This window comes from Callithrix jacchus, chromosome X (assembly GCF_049354715.1).
Source record: "Callithrix jacchus isolate 240 chromosome X, calJac240_pri, whole genome shotgun sequence".
Taxonomy (NCBI): domain Eukaryota; kingdom Metazoa; phylum Chordata; class Mammalia; order Primates; family Cebidae; genus Callithrix; species Callithrix jacchus.
This window is the reverse complement of record NC_133524.1, coordinates 10,418,310-10,442,989: the sequence shown is the minus strand read 5'-3', so window position 1 is coordinate 10,442,989 and position 24,680 is coordinate 10,418,310. Positions and strand designations below refer to the sequence as shown.

The 24,680-nt window shown below is 41.6% G+C and overlaps 1 protein-coding gene across 2 annotated transcripts in view; it reads right to left on the bottom strand.

Annotated features, from left to right (window-relative positions):
* CLCN4 (chloride voltage-gated channel 4) overlaps nt 1-24,680 on the bottom strand; it is an 81,601-nt gene that overhangs the window by 2,950 nt on the left and 53,971 nt on the right. For both annotated transcript variants that reach the window (XM_035289519.3, XM_035289518.3), the window contains exons 10-11: nt 23,689-24,087; nt 17,014-17,230 (exon numbers count right to left, since the gene is read on the bottom strand). In XM_035289519.3, the coding sequence (XP_035145410.2) occupies nt 17,014-17,230; nt 23,689-24,087 (616 nt within the window). The remainder of the gene's footprint in view (nt 1-17,013; nt 17,231-23,688; nt 24,088-24,680) is intronic.

Here is a 24,680-nt window from a genome sequence, read left to right as displayed (position 1 = left end):
CCAACCATAAAAAGCCCAGGACCAGATGGATTCACAGGCAAATTCTACCAGAGGTACAAAGAGGAGTTGGTACCATACCATCTGAAACTAGTCCAAACAACAGGAAAAGAGGGACTCCTCCCTATCTCATTTTATGAGGCCAGCATCATCCTGATACCAAAACCTGGCAACAAAAAAAAAGGAAAATTTCAGGCCAATATCCCTGATGAACATCAGTGCAAAAATATTCAATAAAATACTGGCAAACTGAACCCAGAAGCACATTAAAAACCTTATCCACCACAGTCAAGTTGGCTTCATCCCTGGGATGCAAGGCTGGTTCAACATATGCAAATCAATAAACGTAATCCATCACATAAACAGAACCAATCACAAAAACCACATGATTATCTCAATAGATGCAGAAAAGGCCTTTGATAAAATTCAACAGCCCTTCATGCTAAAAACTCTCAGTAAACTAGTTATTGAGGGAATGTATCTCAAAATAATAAGAACTATTTATGACAAACCCACAGCCAATATCATATTGAATGGGCAAAAGCTCGAAGCATTCCCTTTGAAAACCAGCACAAGACAAGGATGCCCTCTCTTACCACTCCTATTCAACATAGTATTGGAAGTTCTGGCCAGGGCAATCAGGCAAGAGAAAGAAATAAAGGGTATTCAAATAAGAAGAGAAGAAGTCAAATTGTCTCTGTTTGCAGATGACATGAATGTATATTTAGAAGACCCCATCGTGTCAGCCCCAAATCTCCTTAAGCTGATAAACAACTTCAGCAAAGCCTCAGGATACAAAATCAATGTGCAAAAATCACAAGCATTCCTATACACCAATAATAGACAAGCAGAGAGCCAAATCATGAGTGAACTCCCATTCACAATTGCTACAAAAACAATAAAATACCTAGGAGTACAACTTACAAGGGATGTGAAGGACCTCTTCAAGGAGAACTACAAACCACTGCTGAAGGAAATAACAGAGGACACAAACAAATGAGAAAACATTCCATGCTCATGGATAGGAAGAATCAATATCATCAAAATGTTCATACTGCCCTAAGTAATTTGTAGATTCAATATTATCTCCATCAAGCTACCACTGACTTTCTTCACAGAATTAGAAAAAAACTACTTTAAATTTCATATGGAACCAAAAAAGAGCTCATATAGCCAAGAAAATCCAAAGCAAAAAGAACAAAGCTAGAGGCATCATGCTGCCTGACTTCAAACTATACTACAAGGCTACAGCAACCAAAACAGCATGGTACTGGTACCAAAACATATATGTGGGCCAATGGAACACAACAGAGGCCACAGAAATAAATAACACCACACATCTATAACCATCTGATCTTTGACAAACCTGACAAAAACAAGCAATGGGGAAAGGATTTCCTATTTAATAAATGGTGTTGGGAAAACTGGCTAGCCATATGCAGAAAACTGAAACTGGACCCCTTCCTTATACCTTATACAAAAATTAACTCAAGATGGATTAAAGACTTAAATGTAAGACCTAAAACCATTAAAACCCTAGAAGAAAACCTAGGCAATACCATTTAGGATTATAGGCATAGGCAAAGACTTCATGACTCAAAGACCAAAAGCAACGGCAACAAAAGCCAAAATTGACAAATAGGACCTAATTAAAGAGCTTCTGCACAGCAAAAGAAACTATAATCAGAGTAAACAGGCAACCTACAGAATGGGAGAACATTTTTGCAATCTATCCATCTGATAAAGGGCTAATATCCAGAATCTACAAAGAACTTCAATGAATTTACAAGAAAAAAACAACCCCATCAAAAAGTGGGCAAAGGATATGCACAGACACTTCTCAAAAGAAGACATTTATGTGGCCAACAAACATATGAAAAAAAGCATCATCACTGATCATCAGAGAAATGCAAATCAAAACCACAATGAGGTACCATCTCACACCAGTTAGAATGGCAATCATTAAAAAGTCAGAAAACTATAGATGCTGTAGAGGCTGTGGAGAAATAAAAATGCTTTTACACTGTTGGTGGACATGTAAATTAGTTCACTCATGGTGGAAGACAGTGTGGTGATTCCTCAAGGATCTAGAACTAGAAATACCATTTGACCCAGGAATCCCATTACTACGTATATACCCAAAGGATTATACTTCATTCTACTATATAGCCACATGCACATATGAGTTCATTGTGGCACTATTCACAATAGAAAAGACTTGGAACCAACTCAAATGGTCATCAATGATAGACTGGATAAAGAAAATGTAGCACATATATACGATGGAATATTATGCAGTCATAAAAAAAGATGAGTTCATGTCCTTTGCAGAGACATGAATAAAGCTGGAAAACATCATTCTCAGCAAAGTAACACAGGAACAGAAAACCAAACACCACATGTTCTCACTCATAAATGGAAGTTGAACAATGAGAACACATGGACACAGGGAGGGGAGCATCACACACCGGGGCCTGATGATGGGTGGGGAGCTAGCGGAGGGATAGCATTAGGAGAAATGCCTAATGTAGATGATGGGTTGATGGGTGCAGCAAACCACCATGGCACGTGTATACCTATGTAACAAACCTGCATGTTCTGTACATGTATCTCATAAATTATTTTTAAAAATGCCACTTACCAGAGTCCATTGTATGGGACCAGCAAGACTGTATATCACACAATGCCAAGGAGCATTGTTTACAAACACTGCAGTGTAAATCGTGACCTCTGGATTATACAGTGCACATCTGCACAACCATTCATAGCAACCCTTGCTTCATTCTTTTACTAAATGACCACCTGCAGGAACACATCATGCCCCTTGGGTAAAATGAAAGGTCTGAGAGAAGGAGACGTGTACAGCTTCTTTGGAAAAAAGAAGTTCCATTGCCATGTAAGTTTGCAAAATACTACTCATTGTATCTCCATTATACCCAAAGAAAGGTGTATGGGGAAGCAAACTCTGGTAGTCTCACATTAAAATACTGTATAGCTATTAAAATAATGAGTTTTGACTCTGTGTAATATGATAATATACCAAAAAAATCAGAAAACACAATTGTAATATACTGTCATTTATTTAATTAAGGCCAAATTAGTCAAATTTATCTCTTAGTGAATATGAAGAGGGGATGTAAGTATTTTAAGTAGTATTCAACTCAGTTACACAGTAAAATAAACACTGATTAGTGAAACTCAGGCCAGAATTCTGATGTTTTTGGCTCTGACTACACTGGACCTTAAACAGTCTTGGAAAAGGTATTCATTTCTTGTGTTGGTTTCCCTGTCAATCACACTGAGGGAGACAGAAAATACAGCCCCTTCCCCTCCATCTCGCAGCGACATCTTTAGGAGAGAGGAAAATAGTGAAAGAGCATGTTAAGCAAACAGAATAATGACAATATGAATTACAAAAGCACTAAAAGAATATGTCATGACCCTACAGTGATCATTTTTCTTAAATGGGGAGGAATACTTGATAAATGTAGAAAACAGGACAGAATTTGATAATTAATACTTTGTAACTCCCAATGTAATAATTAGCTTAGCCAATAATTATCAATGGATACCAAAATCATTGGGTGAATGGTTGCTGGAAAACAGAAAATTCACACAGTCTCAAAGTACTTTTTCTAGAGATTATGAACAAAGAGAGAACTATCACTTTACAATGGAGGGCTCTGGCCATCACCACCTCATCCAAGCAATGAAGCTTATCATCAACAAAGTCAGAAAAGCAGACTCTATAACATCACCTATGTTGGAATGCTGCCAAAAATGACTTAAACCAAATTGAATCATGAGGAAGTAATCAGACCCAGAATGTGAGACTACTGGTCTGGACTCTTCAAAGGAAATCTATGCATGTAACAAAGCTGCACATGTATCCCCTGCATCTAAAATAAAAGTTGAAATTATTTTTTTAAATCTCTGTCATAAAAAAACAAAACAAGGCAGGGAACTATCCTAGACAAGAGACAAAAAAGGCAAAACAATGCAACGCACAAACGTTGATGGAATTCTAAGTTAAAATTTGAATATCAACTTGATACTGGATGATATATTGAGTTACTGTTAATTTTACATCATTATGGTTTGGTAATTTTGCAAAGAAAATGTCCTTATTCTTAGAAGATGTCTGCTTCAATAATAATTGCCAAAACCTGGAAGCAACCAACATATTCTTTAGTAGGTGACTGGATAAACTAAACCATGGCATATTCAGACAATGGATATTTTTCAGCAATAAAAACAAAAGCGCTATCAAGTCATGAAAAGATGTGGAAGAAAATCAAAATGTGTATTGCTGAGTGAAAGAACCTGTGCTGAAAAGGCTACATACTGAATGATTCCAACTACATAAAATGCGACATTCTGGAAAAGGAAAAACTATGGAGGCAGTAAAAAGATCAGTGGTTGTCAGGGTTTAGGGGATGGAAGAGAGGGATAAATAGGCAGAGCACAGGGAATTTTTAGGGTAGTGAAACTACTCTGTATCATCCTGTAATGGTAGATACATTGTACTATATATTTGTCAAAATCCACAGAAATATACAACACAGCATGCATCCTAAAGTAAACTACAAATGCTAATTTATAATGTATTGATACTGGTTCATCGATTACAACAAATATAATAGTAATGCAAGATATTGACAATAGGGGAAACTATGGGGGGAGAAGGAGATATATGGGAACTCTGTACTTTTTCTCAATTGTTCTGTAAACCTAAATGTTGGCATAATCCTGAAACAAGACCTACCTAAAGGAAACAAATGTTAGCACTCTTCTTTGCAGTGAGATGCTTAGTTCTCCTGGGAAAACCCATCTGTGAGTATGTACACAGTTGGTAGATTCAAGGCCCAACAAGGGCTCTAGTCTCCTCACACAGGAAGGTTGCTGGGTCCAGCTGGCAGAGCCTGAAAACATTTCTTTCCATCCTGATTTGTCTTAGTCGCTTCGGGCTCAACTGTCATAATGAAGGTCCATTGCAGTCAATCAACCAGAGATACACATTTTCTCAAGGGCACTATTACCCAATACTTTGCTAAATCACCCTGCTTCCACAGTTGCAGAAGCTTCAGTGGGCCCTGGTCTCATTAGAGTTGCCCTTTTGTTTTGTCAGCCATGTATTGCTTCTGAGAAGAGCAGTCCAGGCCTCCAGACCTGAGGCATGTCAGAATCTTAGAGGCCCACATAAAAAAGAAAGGTTTCCCAATCAACAAAGTGAACAGACAACCCACAGACTAGGAGAAAACATTATCAAACTATCCATCTGACAAGGGATTAATAAGCAGATTATGTGAGGAGCTCAAACAACTGTGTAGGGGAAAATTTAATAATCTGATCCCCAAAATGGGCAAAATATTTGAATAGACATTTCTCAAAAGAAGACATGCAAATAGCAAACAGGCCTATGAAAATAGTATAGTTGGATAGCTTGTAACACAAAGGGTAAATGCTTAAGGGGATGGATACCCCCATTCTCCATGATGTGATTATTATGCATTGCATGCCTGTATCAAAGCATCTCATGGGCCCCATAAATATACACATCTACTATATACCCACAAAAATTTAAATATTTTTAAACAACGTTTCCTCTCAGGGTCAGGTAAATTTTGTTCTAGCGCTGATAATTCTAATTAATTTCAAGGAAGCAGTGACAGCTAGGAAAGGTGGCTTTGTTACTGGGAAGTCCCCAGTGAGGCCCCCTCCCATGCAGTAGCAGTGAAATGAGTCCCGAGATGGGCCTATAGGACTCCTTACACCCATCCAGCCCTCTACCTAGGAAGGTGTTACACAGGGTTTCTCTACCTTGGCACTAGTAACATTTGGCTTGGCTAATTATTTGTTGTGGATAGGCCATTCTGTGCATGGTAGAACATACAGCAGCACCCTATCCCCATCGTGACAACCAAAATGTCTCCAGACAATGTCAAATGTCTCCTGTGGAGCGGGGACAAGATTGTCCCTGGTTGAGAACCACCATCCAGATTAAAAAGTACTAAAATAGTTCCACACCAGTTGGTTTATAGCTACTGAGCTAGCCACCCTGGGATGTCCCCTGCCAACCTCATGCCTTATAGAACTTTAATGAACTCCCCACAATTCATTAAAAAAATGAGTTAATTATCTGGTGCCAGCTCTTAAATACTTTCACTGTTACTCCCACCTTTCAGACATGAATGAACCTCTGTGGGTGAATCTATAATACACCATGAATGTGGGACACAGGAATCCCATTACCTGGCCCCATATCCTCAGTATTTTACTGAACAGGCATCCCAAAATGCAGCAGCCATTCCAGGAATCTGGACACTTAAAGATGCTGCAGTGTATCTTCCCATCACCCCCAGGTCTACTCCCCACTGTCGTTGGCCCCAAAGGTTGCTGTGTGGAGGGGATGGATGTCCTAAAGGGTCAGGGTTGGCTGGCAGAGTTCTCCATCAAAGGTCCACCCAGCACCTGGCAGCCGATTGTGCCTCAGGAGAGACCTGGAAGAACCCAGATGGGACTGGCTCTGCAACCAATTCCCTTTAAGCTTGAGCAGTGTTTTGCTTTTAGGGTCTCACCTTCTCATTTTAACACTGAAGGAAATGGGGGAGGGGGAAGGAGGGGATGGAGGATGGTTAATGGGTACAAAAAACAGTTTAAAAGAACATGATCTAGTATTTGATAGTGCAACAGAGTGACTATAATCAATAATAATTCAATTATACATTTAAAAATAACTAAAAGAATATAATTGGAATGTTTGTAACCCAAAGGATAAATGCTTGCTTGAGGTGATGGAGCCACCATTTACCCTGATATGAATATTATGAATTACATGCTTATATCAAAATATCCCATATGCCCCATAAATATATACACCTATGGTACCCACAAAAATGAAAAATAATTTTTTCTTGTCTCTATTTGCAAACGACATGATAGTATACCTAGAAGACCCCATTGCCTCAGCCCAAAAACTCCTGAAACTGATAAGCAACTTCAGCAAAGTCTCAGGATATAAAATCAATGTGCAAAAATCACAAGCCTTCCTATACACCAATAACAGACTTAAAGAGAGCCAAATCAAGAACGAACTGCCATTCACAATTGCTACAAAAAGAATAAAATACCTTGGAATACAACTCACAAGGAACGTAAGGGACCTCTTCAGGGAAAACTACAAACCACTGCTCAACGAAATCAGAGAGGACACAGATGGAGAAACATTCCATGTTCATGGTTAGGAAGAATTAATATCGTGAAAATGGCTATACTGCCCAAAGTAATTTACAGAATCATGCTATACCCATCAAGCTACCATTGACTTTCTTCACAGAACTGGAAAAAACCACCATGAACTTCATATGGAACCAAAAGAGAGCCTGCATAGCCAAGTCAATTCTAAGCAAAAAGAACACAGCGGGGGGCATCACACTACCGGATTTCAAACTATACTATAAGGCTACAGTAATCAAAACAGCATGGTACTGGTACCAAAACAGAGATATAGATCAATGGAACAGAACAGAGGCATCAGAGGCAACACAACATAGCTACAACCATACAATCTTTGATAAACCTGACAAAAACAAGCAATGGGGAAAGGATTCCCTGTTCAACAAATGGTGCTGGGAAAACTGGCTAGCCATGTGCAGAAAGCAGAAACTGGACCCCTTCCTGACACCTTACACCAAAATTAACTCCAGATGGATTAAAGACTTAAACATAAGACCCGGCACCATAAAAACCCTAGAAGGAAATCTAGGCAAAACCATCCAGGACATAGGAGTAGGCAAGGACTTCGTGAACAAAACACCAAAAGCATTGGCAACAAAAGCCAAAATAGACAAATGGGACCTAATGAAACTCCACAGCTTCTGCACAGCAAAAGAAACAGTCTCTAGTGTGAATCGGCAACCAACAGAATGGGAAAAGATTTTTGCAGTTTACCCATCTGACTAAGGGCTGATATCCAGAATTTACAAAGAACTCAAACAGATTTACAGGTAAAAAACAAACAAGCCCATTCAAAAGTGGGCAAAGGATATGAACAGACACTTTACGAAAGAAGACATATATGAGGCCAACAATCATATGAAAAAATGCTCATCGTCACTGGTCATCAGAGAGATGCAAATCAAAACCACATTGAGATACCATCTCACGCCAGTTAGAATGGCAATCATTAAAAAATCTGGAGACAACAGATGCTGGAGAGGATGTGGAGTAAAAGGAACACTTTTACACTGTTGGTGGGAGTGTAAATTAGTCCAACCATTGCGGAAGATGGTGTGGCGATTCCTCAAGGCCTTAGAAATAGAAATCCCATTTGACCCAGCAATCCCATTACTGGGTATATATCCAAAGGACTATAAATTGTTCTACTACAAGGACACATGCACACGAATGTTCATTGCAGTACTGTTTACAATAGCAAAGACCTGGAATCAACCCAAATGCCCATCGATGATAGACTGGCTTGGGAAAATGTGGCACATATACACCATGGAATATTATGCAGCAATCAGAAATGATGAGTTAGTGTCATTTGTAGGGACATGGATGAATCTGGAGAACATCATTCTCAGCAAACTGACACAAGAACAGAAAATGAAACACCGCATATTCTCACTCATAGGCAGGTGATGAAAAATGAGAACACATGGACACAGAGAGGGGAGTACTAAACACTGGGGTCTATAGGGGGGAAAGGGGAGGGTCAGTGGGAGGGGGAGGTGGGGAGGGATTGCCTGGGGAGAAATACCAAATGTGGGTGAAGGGGAGAAAGCAAACAAAACACACTGCCCTGTGTGTACCTATGCAACTGTATTGCATGCTCTGCACATGTACCCCAAAACCTAAAATGCAATAAAAAATAAAATAAAATAAAAAATAATTTTTTCTTAAAAAGGTAAACCAAATGTCCATCAACTAATGAACTTATCAGCAAAATGTGGTCTATCCATACAACACAAGATGCTTCAGCCCTAAAAAGGAAAGAAGTACTGGCACATCTTCAGTGTGGATGAACCTTGAGAACATGATGCTCAGTGAAAGCAGCAAAACACAAAAGGCCACATAATACATGAGTATATTGACATGAAATGTCTAGAATAGGCAAGTCCACAGAGACAGAAAGCCCAGTAGTGGCTGCCAAGGGCTGTGGTATAGGAGGTAACAGCTAAGGGGTGTGGGGTTTCTTTTTGGGGTGATGAAAATGTTCTAAAATTGTGGTGATGAATGCACACAACTCATTTTCTACTAAAAACCACTGAATCATGCATTTTAAATGGGTGAATTGTACAATATGTTAATTATTTCAATAAAGCTGTTGAATGAATGAATGGATGAAGTAAAGGCAGGGCCCCACATGCTACACAAAGTCCCACTCACCATTCAGATGCTACGAATCTGTTCACAAGAGCGTAAGGCAGGTGAAGTAATTATCTCACTGACTTTGACTTCTCTCACAGAAAGCATAATTGCAAAATGAAAGGCAAGGGAACAGTGGAAGAAGTTTTAAAAATTGAGCATTTACAAGTGTTGGGATTTCTATTGCCCTTTCAAAATAAAAAAGAAATAGTTATAAGGCCAGCAGCTTATACCTATAACACGCCACTAAGAAATCTGTGATCAGAAGGGAAATCAAAGCAGCGGTAAGAGGTTCAGCCCACACAGGCAGAGCACCCGAAACCTAGAGGTGTTCTTATGCCATGGGAAGGGCTCCACCACTGCCAGTTAGTGGACAGGCTCTCATTTTAAACTGCCCTTTCATACTCAAACAATGCCCTGCCATGAGAAAGCCTGCTCAGAACAGTCTCCTCTTTTTTGGTTCCATGTGAATTTTGAAGCAGTTTTTCTCTAATTCTGTGAAGAAAGTCAATGAGTATTCAATGATGGGAATAGCACTGAATCTATAAATTACTTTGGGCAGCATGACCATTTTCACAATATTGATTCTTCCTATCCATGAGCTTGGAATGTTTTTCCATTTGTTTGTGTCCTCTCTGATTTCCTTGAGCAGTAGTTTGTAGTTCTCCTTGAAGAGGTCCTTCATTTCCCTTGTTGGCTGTATTTTATTCTCTTTGTAGCAGTTGCGAATTCGAGTTCATTCATGATCTGGCTCCCTGCTTGTCTGTTATTGGTGTATAGGAATGCTTGCGATTTTTGCACATTGATTTTGTATCCTGAGGCTTTGCTGAAGTTGTTTATCAGCTTAAGGAGATTTGGGGCTGACACGATGGGGTCTTCTAAATATACATTCATGTCATCTGCAAACAGAGACAATTTGACTTCCTCTCTTCCTATTTGAATACCCTTTATTTCTTTCTCTTGCCTGATTGCCCTGGCCAGAACTTCCAGTACTATGTCGATTATGAGTGGTGAGTGAGGGCATTCTTGTCTTGTGCTGGTTTTCAAAGGGAATGCTTCCAGCTTTTGCCCATTCAGTATGATATTGGTTGTGGGTTTGTCATAAATAGGTCTTATTATTTTGAGATATGTTCTATCAATACCTAGTTAATTGATAGTTTTTAGCATGAAGGGCTGTTGAATTATATCGAAGGCCTTTTCTGCATGTATTGAGATAATCATGTGGTGTTTGTCTTTAGTTACATTTGTGTGATGAATTATATTTATTGATTTGTGTATGTGGAACCAGCCTTGCATCCCAGGGATGAAGCCGACTTGATTGACGTGGATAAGCTTTTTGATATGCTACTGGATTCAGTTTGCCAGTATTTTTTAATTGAGGATTTTTGCATCAATGTTCATCAGGGATATTGGCCTGAAGCTTCCTTTTTTTGTTGTGTCTCTGCCAGATTTTGGTATCAGGATGATGCTGGTCTCATAAAATGAGTTAGGGAGGAGTCCCTCCTTTGTAATTGTTTGGAATAGCTTCTGAAGAAATGGTACCAGCTTCTCTTTGTACCTCTGGTACAAAGAATTCAGCTGTAAATCTTTCTGGTCCTAGGATTTTTTTTTTTTTTTTTGGTTGGTAGGGTATTTATTACTGCCTCAATTTCAGAACTTGGTATTGGTCTACTCAGAAGTTCAACTTCTTCCTGGTTTGGTCTTGGGAGGGTGTATACATCCAGGAATTTATCTATTTCTTCTAGATTTTCTAGTTTATTTACAAGAGGTAATATAGTATTATCTGATGGTTGTTCGTGTTTCTATGGAGTCAGTGGTAATATTCTCTGTATCATTTTTTGTTGTGTCTATTCAATTCTTCTAGCTAGCAGTCTATTTTATTAATTTTAAAAAACAGCATTTGTTGATTTTTTGAAGGGTTTTCATGTCTCTATCTCCTTCAGTTCTTCTCTGATCTTGCTTATTTCTTGTCATCTTCTAGCTTTGGGGTTTATCTGCTGTTGGTTCTCTAGTTCTTTCAGTTGTGATGTTAGGGTATTGATTTGAGATCTTTCTAGCTTTTTGATGTGGGCATTTAATGCTATAAATTTCCCTCTTAACACTGCTTTAGCTGTGTCCAAGAGATTCTGGTACATTGTCTTTTTGTTCTCATTGGTTTCAAAGAACTTCCTGATTTCTGCCTTAATTTCATTATTCACCCAGTAGTCATTCAGGAGCAGGCTATTCAATTTCCATGTAGTTGTGTGGTTTTGAGTGAGTTTCTTAATCTTGAGTTCTAATTTGATTGCACTGTGGTCTGAGAGACCATTTGTTATGATTTCAGTTGTTCTGCATTTGCTGAGGAGTGTTTTACTTTCAATTACGTGATCAATTTTAGAGTGTTATGTGGTGCCAAGAAGAATGTTTATTCTGTTGGCTTTGGATGGAGAGTCCATAGAGCCTAGAAAAACCTAAGCAAAAAGAACAAAGCTGGAGGCCTCATGCTACCCAACTTCAAACTATAATACATGGCTACAGTATCCAAAACAGCACAGTACTTGTACGAAAACAGACACATACACCAATGAAACAAAATAGAGATCTCAAAAATAAGACTGCACATCTACAGCCATCTGATTTTTGACAAAGCTAACAAAACAATCAATGGGGAAAGGATTCCCTATTTAATAAATGGTGCTGGGAGAACTGGCTAGCTATATGCAGAAAACTGAAACTGAATCCCTTCCTTATACCTTATACAAAAATTAATTCAACATAGATTAAAGACTTAAATGTAAAACCCAGCACAATAAAAAGCCTAGAAAAAAATCTAGGCAATACCATTCAGCACATAGTCAAGGGCAAAGATTTCATGACAGAAACATCAAAAGCAATTGCAACAAAAGCAAAAGTTGACAAATGAGATCTAATTAAACTAAAGAGCTTCTGCACACCAAAAGAAACTATCACCAGAATGAAGAGACAACCTACAGAATGGGAGAAAATTGTTGCAATCTATCCATCTGACATAGGTCTGATATGCAGAATCTGCAAGGAACTTAAACAAATTTACAAAAAAAAACATCAAAAATTTGGCAAAGGACATGAACAAACACTTCTCAAAAGAAGACATTTTTATAGCCAACAAACACATGAAAAACAGCTCCACATCACTGATCATTAGAGAAATGCGAATCAAAACCACAGTGAGATACCATCTCATGCCAGTCAGAATGGCAATTATTAAAGTCAAGGAACAACAGATGCTGGTGAGAGTGTGGAGAAACAGAAACGTTTTTACACTGTTGGTGGGAATGTAAATTAGTTCAACCATTGTGGAAGATAGTATGGCGATTCCTCAAAGACCTAGAACCAGAAATACCATTTGATCTAGCAATCCCATTACTGATTATACACCCAAAGAAAATAAATCGTTCTATTATACAGATACATGCACAGGTATGTTCACTGCAGCACCATTCACAATAGCAAAGACATGGAATCAACCCAAATGCTCATCAGTGATAGACTGGATACAGAAAATGTCCCTGCAAAGGATGTGATCTCATTCCTTTTTATGGCTGCATAGTGTTACTATGCAGAATACTATGCAGAGTACTATGTGGCCATAAAAAGGAATGAGATCACATCCTTTGCAGGGACATGGATGAAGCTGGATGCCATTATCCTCAGCAAACTAATACAGGAACAGAAAACCAAACACTGTATGTTCTCACTTATAACTGAGAACTGAACAATGAGAACACATGGACACAGGGAGGGGAACAACACACACTGGGTGGGGAGAGGGAGAGCATCAGAATAAATAGCTAATGCACGTGGGGCTTATACCTAGGTGATAGGTTGATAGGTGCAGGAAAACACTATGGCACATGTTTACCTAGGTAGCAAGCCTGCATTTCCTGCACATGTATCCTGGAACCTAAAATAAAATAAAATTTAAAAAAAAACAGAACAGTCCTCCCTGGAGCACCTGCCTTGGGTAGCACCACTTAAACTGGATTATGTCCATGTACCTTAGTAGATAACAAGTTCCTTGGCTTTTTTTTTTTTTTTTAACAATTTTTGTGCCCTCTACAGTTCCCAGCTAAAATAGATGCCCAATGTAATGTTGATTAAACCAATGTTGCTTTGAAAAAATAAGACTTATTAGTGTTTGCAAAGTGATGAGAACTAATACACACACACACACACACACACACACACACACACACACACACACGGAACCCTCCCATATCTATAAATCCTGGTTTTTCTTTCCTTATCTTCGCCCTGGAGATAGTATCAAAAGATCAGGCATTTGCAGTTCTGAAAACCTCCTTTTAAAGCTCTGTGACTGTAATGTCTAAATGTTAAGTTGATTATAACAGCGCTGGGGAAATATGAATTGAGGAGCTGCCTTGCGTTCGTGCATAAATTGTGCCCTGGCCTGCGATGGTAATTATCACAAAAGAAAAAAGCCGAACATCAGCCCAGAAGGAGGTAACATCAAATCCAGCAGGCTTCGTTAGTGGCATGAAATGTCCTATTTGATTTAAATCAAGTGTTTGAACTTCCAGTCCCTTTGGGTAGCAGTTCAAGCGAATTCAGTGAATTATAAATGGCCGGATCTATGACCAAGGACATAATTCAGATTCAAGCAGCTGGGTTCTTCTGCGAAAGCTACCCTGTCCAGGCCCCTATGGACCACCTAGCAGGGCTTGGGGGAAATCTGACACTGTCTCCCTTACGCACTTTTCCTTTCAAAAACTTTCATAGGGAAAACCTCACCCAAATTTGCTCTTAGCAACTGGAGGCTTCCTACATTGCAGCATTCTGGTTCCTGGTGCAGTTTCATGATGGCCCTTGAACCCTAGGCCTGAGAAATGCTGCTGGTGATCCAGGCCAACAGTGGAGCTAAGGCTTGTGGCTATCCCAAGCAGGGAAGGCACAGGGTGAGCAAGCACATCAAACAGGAGAGCTGGCTGGAGATGCGCCTGCCCTGGCAAGAAGCCCAAGGAGATGAAAGGCTCTGCAGACAAGGATCCCTTGCCAGCACTAATGCAGCAGCATCTGTGTTTGTTTAAAAGATGTAGAGCGAGAGAGAGTGTGATTTTGCTTTCTTGAAACATATTCGGAGCCAATTTCGGCACCCAGATCTTCACAGGAAGACCTCGTGAGGTTCTGCAAGGTGTGAGTGGGCATTAAGGGCAGAGTTTCCTGCCTGAACTGAAATTCCAATGATAGCTGACATTGGATTATTATTTTAAAGGAAAGGAGAAACTGCTACACACTTGACACAGCACGGGCAATCACAGTGGTATATTTATACCAAGTACTGGAAACTCAAGTGCATAAATCGACTTCAGTGGTTCTTAAAGTAGGGTCCCCAGACCAGCAGCAATGGCATCGACTGGGAGCTTATTAGAAATGCACGTTCTTGGGCCTCACCCTAAACCTCCAGGGATCAATAGCTCTGTGGTGGGGCCCAGAAATCTGGATTTTTGCCTGGAAGTTTAATCCTCTAGGGCATTTTGATCCACACTCAAGTTTGAAAAACCACTTGAGCACCTTTAAAATTCATCAGCAGCAATGAGCTCTAGCCTTGTCAAACACAGGACTCATTTATTTGTTCCCTGTTGATTGCACCTCCCACATGCAAGACACTCTCTGGCTGCAGTCAGAGCTACGGAGGACGCTCGCTTTGCTGGCCAGGAGTTCTCTGGGTGAATGTGCAAATTGCAGAGCCTGTCCCCCCGTGAGCTTGCTACCAGGACAGCAGGAAGAAAGTGAAACAAACACAATTGCTCATTTCGCTACACACAGACATCCAGTCCAAGGTCACTCAACTGCATGACTAATGACATTCTGAGCCAGATATTTCATTGTGGAGCTGCCCTGTGCACTGCAGGATGTTTAGCAGCATCCCTGACCTCTACTCACTAGATGCCAGTAACATCCCTCCCTCCAGTCATGACACCCAAAATTGTCTCCAGACATTGCCCAATGTCCCTGGGAGGTAACATTATCCCAGTTGAGAACTGCTGTGTTAAACTAGAGTGTGCTGGCTCTGGAAATATAAGCTATATTAGATAGTTAAGCCTCTGGAGTCTATAAAGGCCTAAACTTTATTAGGCACCAATGTCTCCAGAACCCATTTCCGTCCTCCTACTTTCAGCCCGTACAGGAATAAAATGGGCAGATAACGCTAGGTTCCAGGCTACCCTGACCAAGCCAACCCCTTCCCTTACACAAACTTCTGAAACCATGGAACCTGGGAAACTAAGAGGCCACGAGAATGACCCTTAAGGAACTGCACCTCTGGAACTACTACAGTGGACCCTCAGTCACTGCACTGCTGGTTTCCTGATTTGTGACAATACAACAAAAGTGTTAGCACAGACAATGCCATGGGGTCATCAAATCTGTCCATTCTCCAATCATGTTTGTTTGGAAAACAAAGTTGTTTCAAACAAATTGATGTATCAGGAACAATCTGAGAATAATATGAATTTCACTTTTGCTTATGCGTGATGTCATCCATGAGAAACTCTAGGCAAATGCAGAAAACTGCACCCACCTGAACCCAGTGGGATCAGCATACACAAAATACACTTGTCCGGCCCCCCAAAACATCCACAAGCTACCTCAGTTCATGCAAGTGTGAGGAGCCACACCCATCCACACCTGCTGTGACCACTTCCCCTTGAGTTCAGGTTCCCCTCCTTCCACCCCTTCCCAGTAATTCATAAGCGGCGGAGCTTGTGACACTCATTCCACAGCCAACTTCAGGCCTTTTCAAGATGAAGTGACATATTTCTGTTGTATTTCTGTATTTCTTAACCATTTAACTAATGCATAACACAGTACCATCACTCTTCTTTTTTCAAGACAGGGTCTTGCTCTGCTGCATAGGCTAGAGCGCAGTGGTACAGTCCTAGGCCACTGCAGCCTTGGATACCTGGGCTCTAGTGATCCTCCTGCTTGAGCCTCCCAAGCAGCTGGGACAATAGGCATGCCTGGCTGATTTTATAAAAGTTTATTTGCAGAGATAGGGTCTTGCCACCTAGGCTGGTCTCGAACTCCCGGGCTCAAACGATCCTCCTGCCTCAGCCTCCTGAAGTGCTAAGATTACAGGCATAAGCCACATCACCTGGCTCAGTACTACCATTCTTACCAGGCTCCCACCTCTTTTACGTCATGCATCACTGATGAAGTTTTGACTACTGTGTAACTAACCTCGTTTTTCCCAGAAGTCCTGTAGTTTGCATGGCTCAATTTTTGCATAGTGCTATGATTTTGAGGACCACATAGGTCATGTTATAGCAGAACTGGCTGTACCTCCTCCCTGAGCCAAGTGTCACATGGGGTGGTAGAAAAGCACCACCAAGCCCTTCTCCTGTGGCTCCACCCCTTTTTACTCAACCTTCCTTAGCCCAGGCAACAGTCCAGCCTGGATCACCCCCTTCCCTGGCTGCACAGCCACCCAGCCCTAAGTCCCAAGCCCCTGTACATTTCCTTCTCAACACATTCACCACAGCTTACTGCCATTCTCTGTCAAGGACTGTTCCACCCTGTGGCCCTCTACCTCCTTCAGGGCTGAGACCATGTCTCACTCACTTTTTTTCTCCTTAGGTCATTATGGCCATATGTCCAGCTACTCACCCACTCCGCGTCACCAGACACTGCCGGAGTCCCAGTTTCCGGAAGATATCCACCACTGTCTCCATTGGAGTGTGGTCTGTGACTGTGAATGGGCTGAGGTTCAGGATGCGCCGCAGCTTCAGGGGATGCGGGCTGTTGGCTGGCAGCTCAGGGGGCTCCTCGGTGAAGTACATGATGGAATTGCTCACGATGCCCTCCTGCCTCTGTCTGGCATTCTCTAGAATGGGGTGAGCAGGAACAATAAGCCACACAAAAACCCCTTGCTGAGCAACTCCCCACCCCACACTCGTACACAGCATCGAGAATCCTACAGAAAAGGGGTTCGAAGGATGAACCACACATTCTTAATAAGGGGCTTTAGCCAAACATCTGTGGAACTGGCATCTCTCTGCAGCTAATGCTGTGTGAGGATCCCCTGCTGTGACTGGATCATTTGTTGCCAAAGTCTGGCAAGACGGGCCTGACCCAGATGGCCCCTTTGGGAACATTCATTGCTTCCCCCGGGACTCCAGGCACCCGAAACAGCCCAGGGCATTCCACTCTGGCTTTCCTTATGCTACTTCACCTCATCATGGACTGGAGTTTGACGTGACAAGAAACTTACTTAGCTGCCTGATGACCTTAATAAATTGTTTTTCTTTTTATGAACTAACTTATAACTGGCCCAAATGGCATTATGAATCCTGGGAGAAACAAGAAACCAATACAGCCAGGCCAGGTTCACAGCCCAGAAATGCAGCTCTATCACAAATGCGACCCTTGGGTCCAAAGAAACAACCCCAGAATAGCTGCATCCCGCTACACTTTGGATCTCCTGTCTTAAAAATGGGCCATTTCATGGATCTCTCAAAGAAAGATAGTAAAACGGTTATGGTAGCAATTAGCCTATTTCTGTCTGTAGAAAAGCCACGTGAAAGAAGGCTGAAAAAAGTAGGGTAACAGGAACTCATTAGAAATACAGCTTAACGTGGTGCTAGAAACCCAGGCTATTTTAAGTCACACATGAAATAAATCCATCGGTCTCAAGATATTTCTCCAAGGCGATTTTCCTTCTGTTGGAATTTTAATCTTTCTCTTGGTTCATGGGAAAAGGTTAAGGAAAATGTACAGCAAGGCTTGCTTTAAAATGGATCCTGGTTTCTATCATACATTTCTTGCTTTCTCAAAGACTAGTATTCATCTATATTGTTCTTTCAAAAATAAAATTCTAACTGCCTCCTCCAAGGCTATTTAGTGCAATGGAGTACTCTAATGGAAAACTGGCAGCATTTGGGGTCAGGCTGAGTCTGAAAAAGGGTCTCTATTTAAAAGAGGAACAGAGGGCCTGCTGGGCAAATGCCTGCACATTATATGGGTCAGGTTAAATCAAGTTACATCAAATGGGGTATTATTCTAACACAAATACCAGACAACTTTGATGCACAACATGTTTTCAGATGTAGACTGCTCGATATACACTACGTACTTCTCCCCGAAACCAAGATGCTTCTGTCCTTACCCAGTAAGGCAGAGAGGCAACTGGCAACACATACTTATTTGCTCATTTCCACAGACCAGCCAATTCTCTTAAAGTCCCACTAACAGGATTTCCATCAATTTCAACCATTGGGCGAATGTCAGGATTGGATCAAGTCACAAACCCCAATCAAGAGTTGATGACATGGATTTGCTGAACTCCTTCTAAAACCAAATACAATTTAATAAATGGTCAATCCACTTGCTATAATACAATAAAAAACAAGCTTATATCTCCTTTGAACCTACGGATTGGGTTAGGAGCCCTGATTCTAACAGTCACTAGGCTCAATGAACTCTTGCTCAGCAGTGCCCTCCGAGTGTCTGGGCAAGGCCTACAGTAGACACAAAACAGATATTTGCCAAATACACACATGAATGAATGAATGAGTCAGTCTACTAAATGTCAGTGTATCTGGTTCTGCCTGCCACATAAAACTGAACCTATCTCACATAGGAGGCATCAGGAAGGAAAGCCCATGTGGTAATGACTCCAAACAAAAACATAGGCATTGGCTGGGGTCACAGCCGGAGAGCTGGGCTATGCACCTTGCTGTTCCCACAGTGGCAACTGCTACTCTCCTCAGAAAGGTTCTGCTAGGCCACTTTGGAACTCTATTACAGACTCACAGGAGGCTTCAAACTTTGCGGGTGGAGGTGCTAGGAACAGGCAAAAGCTGGTGAATGGAAAAAGAACCAGCAAGAAAGCTCTTTGGAATTCTCTACTAGGGTGAAACATCTACTCTCAGTTTGGACCAGAAATCATCAGACATCAAAATGCCTGTATGTAAGTTCACAGAGGGCAGAGGCAGTGTGCTGTCATCCCCAGACTCTGAGCTTCTAGGATGGTATCAGCACATGGTGGACACTTAAGAAATATTTCCCATGTGAAAGGATAAACCAACTAACTCCTCACCCAGGCTATGAGCCAGTGCTACAGGAAAAAGAGACTCACAGACCCCAGGAACACTTGGGAGTCTGTGATGAAAAGGAAACCAAAACAATACAACCAAAAATACTTCTTTTTAAAAGACCTAAAAGACAAAAAGGAAATGCGCTAATATCAACCATGTCTTCTATGGTGATAAGAATGTAGGTGCCTTTTTAAATTTTTCCTTTTGCTTCTGATTTTCCCAATATTTGGAGTGTGTATTACTTTCACTTTGAAAAAATGTAATAAACCCATTTTTAAATGTTTTAAAAATAACTTTTTAAAATTGTCATTAATGTAGGAGGTTTGTCATATATTCTACTAGAATGAGACTCAGTGGCCATGGCTCTTCAAAAAGAATGTACATTTTAGGCCAGGCACAGTGGCTCACGCCTGTAATCCCAACACTTTGGGAGGCTGAGGCAGGTGGATCACTTAAGATCAGGTGTACGAGAGCAGCCTGGCCAACACGGTGAAACTCTGTCTCTACTAAAAATACAAAAATTAACCAGGCATGATGGCGCACCTGTAGTCCCAGCTACTCAGGAGGCTGAGGCAGGAGAATTGCTTGAATCTGGGAGATGGAGGCTGCAGTGAGTCAAGATAGCGCCACTGCTATCCAGCCTGGGAAACAGAGTGAGACTTAGTCTCCAAAAGCAAAAAAAAAGGCATGTACACATTATGAGCACCTGCTAAGGTTACTCAACATTCCATTTTCTAACATTAATATGTTCATATGCCAGATGTAGAGATGGTGATTAATAAAGTGTGGGTAAGAGAAATTTCATAAACTATGTGATAGGCCAATAAATTTTTCAAAATTGGAAATAGTCACATATTTGTTAGGCTATTGAGTGGCTTTAGAGCGATAGTTCTCAACTGGGTGGAGCCCTGGAACGCTGGTCACACTCTACAGGGCACAGGACAGCCCCACCACAGAGAATTGTCCAGCCCCAAATGTCAGCAGTGCTGAGGAAGAGCACTCCCACTTGAATTGTGTTTTTGGGGAGGTTAACAGTCTATCATCCTGTTAATTAAAAATGCTTAGTCAGGCATGGTCGTGCAAGCCTGTAGTCCTAGCTTCTCCGGAGGCTGTAGTGGGAGGACTGCTGGAGCCTAGGAGGTAGAGGCTGCAGTGAACTATGATCACACCATTGCACTCCAGCCTGGGCAACAGAGTGAGACCCTGTCTCAAAAAATTTTTTTAAATGCATCCATAAGACAGATATAATTAATGATATAGGTTAAAATGGAAAATTGAAAGCAACCACAGAAGTAGTCTGTACAAAGATGTTATGATAAAAAAGTAAACACTATACAGAATAAAAAGCAGATTATTTTATGTTATTGTCTGTCTACTAAAGCATGGAGAAATCCCTCTATGTGTGGATGTATATATATAAACATCCCCAACAGAAAGATGTAGAGGGCACCATTGTTCTCCATGACCTAGTCCAGTATCTAACAGCCCTCCCAGGCATAAACCTCTTTCTCCCTTGTCTGACAGATCTGACACTTCTTGTTCAGTGCTGGATGTAGACCCCTTTCTGCAAGTAAGCATCTTCCACATGCTGGAGGATCATTATTATTGGGTTGGTGCAAAAGTAATTGTGGTTTTTGCCACTGAAAGTAACAGCAAAAACTGTAATTACTTATGTATCAACCTAATAAATCATCCACCAGACCAAAAAACCCAGAGAGTTTCCTCAACTCTTCCCTGAAACTCCAACTTTCCACCCTTTAATCATCTCTGTGACTCCCCACTGAGTCCTCTTTGAATCCTTAGTTAACTGCTGAACTCAAGATGAGAAGCACCTGAGCCCTGCTGCATACAGATGAGTCTTCATATTTGCAAAGAGCAATGAGAGGTAAAGGCCTATTTGCCAGGAACTTAAGTAAGAGTCACATACGGCCCCATGTGCTAGTATGTGATGGTGAAGAGAGTCACGTTGCCCAGATGGTGCTAACAAGTGCTAACAAAGATAACACTATGCTTTGGCATTCCAAAACATAACAAAACATTTTCAGCTTCATGAGAGCAGTTGCTACAATTTTTAAACATGATATGTAAGAAAAATTCTTCTTTACCTCACTTACCTTTCTTTTCTGATCCAGATTATCTTGGATCTAACTGTTTATAATCTTTGCTCCCACTTCCTCTAGAAAGTGAAATTGGCATGGAATAGTGTCTAGCTAAATGCTGCCATATTTCTATACTCATAAAATAGCACAAGATTCTCAAATATAGGTCATGCACCTGTATTTATCCACCAGCATACAGGGGCTCTTCTATTTCCACAGGCCAGAAAAACAGCTTTTCTGATTCCTCAGAGCAAAACACCCTTTGCCTTTGCACAAACCATGTAAATAGCACCTTCTATATTATTATCAGTCTGATTGAAAGCATACAGGTAGTACTTATACCGTGTGGTGCCTCTTCAGACATTCCAAACACAGCTTCTAGGAGAGTGCTTGGTTGGTAAGTTTAAATTTCTTCTCTAACCGATTGATGACAATTACTGCTTCCCACTTGATTACAGTAATGGGTTTCAGCAAAATTAGTAAGCTGCGTCTTGGCAGGTGTGCCTGGAGCTATACAATAGATAATATCTTCTGTGACATTTATTACCTTAGTTTTAAAATTTCAACCTTTGCTTAAAAGATTCTAGGGAATGAATAAAATTTTTAAAGGCTGCTGATTACAGTACTTTTAAACAAACCCAACCCTACTTAAACAACTTAAAAAACTCATTATTTATAAGGCAATATTTACGCAAAGGCACCCACCTACCTGTTAAGCAACAGGACCTATAGCAAGGAGAAGCATCACTGAACACTTAAGCACAAACTTGCTATACGATGTCTAAAACACAAAATCAATTTTTGCTTTGGGGAAGGTAACAATGTTTGAGTGTCAAGCTAAAATGGGAGGGAACAGCTTATCTAAACTTATTTTTACAAATCCTTTGATGAAGATGCCTTAAAGATATTTTAAAGCTATTTAACATTGGGAAGAGGTTTTAGAAATCGAAGGGAGGTGACTTGGAAACAGGAAACAAAGGTCAGGGAGAGAAGTAAGCAGTTGCATGGTGGAAATGTGTTCACAGTGGGCCATTCCAACATCAGACCAGGAAAAGTCCCATTGACAAGCTTCAAGAATACTCTGGAAGATGTAGAATAAAACTATCGTGTGTGCATGGGAGCCATGCCATGGGCCTTGATCTATTATGAGATGCTGGAATGTTGTACAGATCACAGAGCAAGGATGCAGAGCAGGATGACACATGCATTTGCCATGTGCCCGTGGATGTGCTATGCTGGTCCTTACCCCTGCCACCTTGAGGCCTGGCATGACTCTACCCCTCCAAGGCTCACTGCTCCTCCTTGCCTGCGATCCCAGCAACTCACAGCCAGACATATGGACCTCAGTTGCATCTGTCTTAGGAATTTTCCTACCTCCTGCTTACCCTTCTGATGGAGCCATCCCTAGGCTGATGGGGCCCATGGGCTTACTTCTCTGAGCTGCCTGTCTTTGGGACACCCTAACCTGGGCATCATCCCATACTCTCCTCCCCCAAGTCAACAGCCTGGCCCTCAGTGCAGCTGATTGTCATTCAAACACAAGAGTCAAATAATCTCACAAAATTGGTTCCAGTGATGTCTGCGCATTTACCTGCAAGGGCCTCTAACTGTGGAATCCAATGTCACATCATAAAGCGAAGCAAAAGACTTGTGTGGTGGCAAGGGGTGTCAGGGGCAGAGAACTCACAATCTCAGCCAGATGGCTGGTCCACCTGAAAGTCTCTGAGACAGCTCTGCCCGGGCCACTCCAGGCTGTCCTCTCTTCCTTGTCAGCTTTAGCCAACAATTGCTGAAAGATGGCAGCAGAGCAGGGCCAGGGGGCTACCTGCAAACATGCAGTCACTTTCTAACCAAGAATGTCTACCCAAGACTTGGGTTTAAAGCTTTTTTCCCCAGAGTGTGACATGGGAACCAAAACATTGGCATTAATGCAGAACTTGTGAGGGATGTAGTCTTGGGTCCCCCCACCCAAGATCTGCACAATCAGAATCTGCTTTTGAGCCAGACCCTCGGGTGACCAGAGACATGTGAAAGCTTGAGAGCCCCTGGCTCAATGCACATAACCTCAAAAATCTTGGATAATATTAGGGGTACAAAGTATACCATTTGGCTCTTGGCAAAACGTGAGCTTCCCACTCTTTACTCACTTATTGCAAGAATCAGTTCCCTCCTCTGGGCAAATCCAATGAGGCGCTCAGAGTCTCTGGAGACCACCACAGGGAAGCCATTGTAGTCGGTCTCCTTGATGAGCATCTCCACATCTTCGACGGTCATGCTGTCCTGGGTGAGCACCGACAGTGGCGGCTCTCCCCGCCGAGGCCGCATGACATCAGTAGCCAGCGTGCGGTGGGTAAATTCATCCTTAACATCGAGGAAAGGGTACCCATTTAAGTGGATGTGGGCCTCATAGATGCCTTCTTTCCCAAATGCATCAGCCACCCACTTGCTGGTCACAGCCGCCGCCATCAGGGGCACAATGTATTCCAGACCCCCCGTTAATTCAAACATGATGACCACCAATGACACTGTCATCCTGGTAACTCCACCTGCAACAGAGAGGAGGAGTAAGATTCCAAAGTACAACCCGGGAAGCTCATAGGGCCATGATTTGGGGAAAATGACAGTCAGGCTGTAAATTCCCCTCACACCTGTTCTGAGCAGACACTCCCTTATGCTTCCTGCATGGGGCCTCTGGAACCCAGGCCAGGCCGTCAAATGTGGCTTTGCGTTGGGGAGCCGGAAGTCGCATCTCACTGGGGCCTCTGCTCCAGTGAGGGATGCTGTGTTGTGTATTCACCCTGGCCCACACAGCTAGCTTTTTGGTGAGTGGTTCCTATGTGGGTTCTGCAAGCCTCTGACTAAGCAAGCACGGTGCTCTTCCAGAACACCATAAACTAGATCTCAGAGATTCTTAAGGATTATAGACAGAAGACAGACCCATCTTTGTGACCCTGAATGATTAGGTGGAGATGAACCTTCTGCTAAACCATGTTTTTAATTTGCAGACGGTCCTAACCTACAATGGTTCAACTTATGACTTTTTAACTTTCCATGGTACAAAAACAATCGGTGTTGAGTAGAAACCATGCCTCCAGTACCCAGGCAACCATCTGTTTCTCACTTTCAGTATTCAATACAT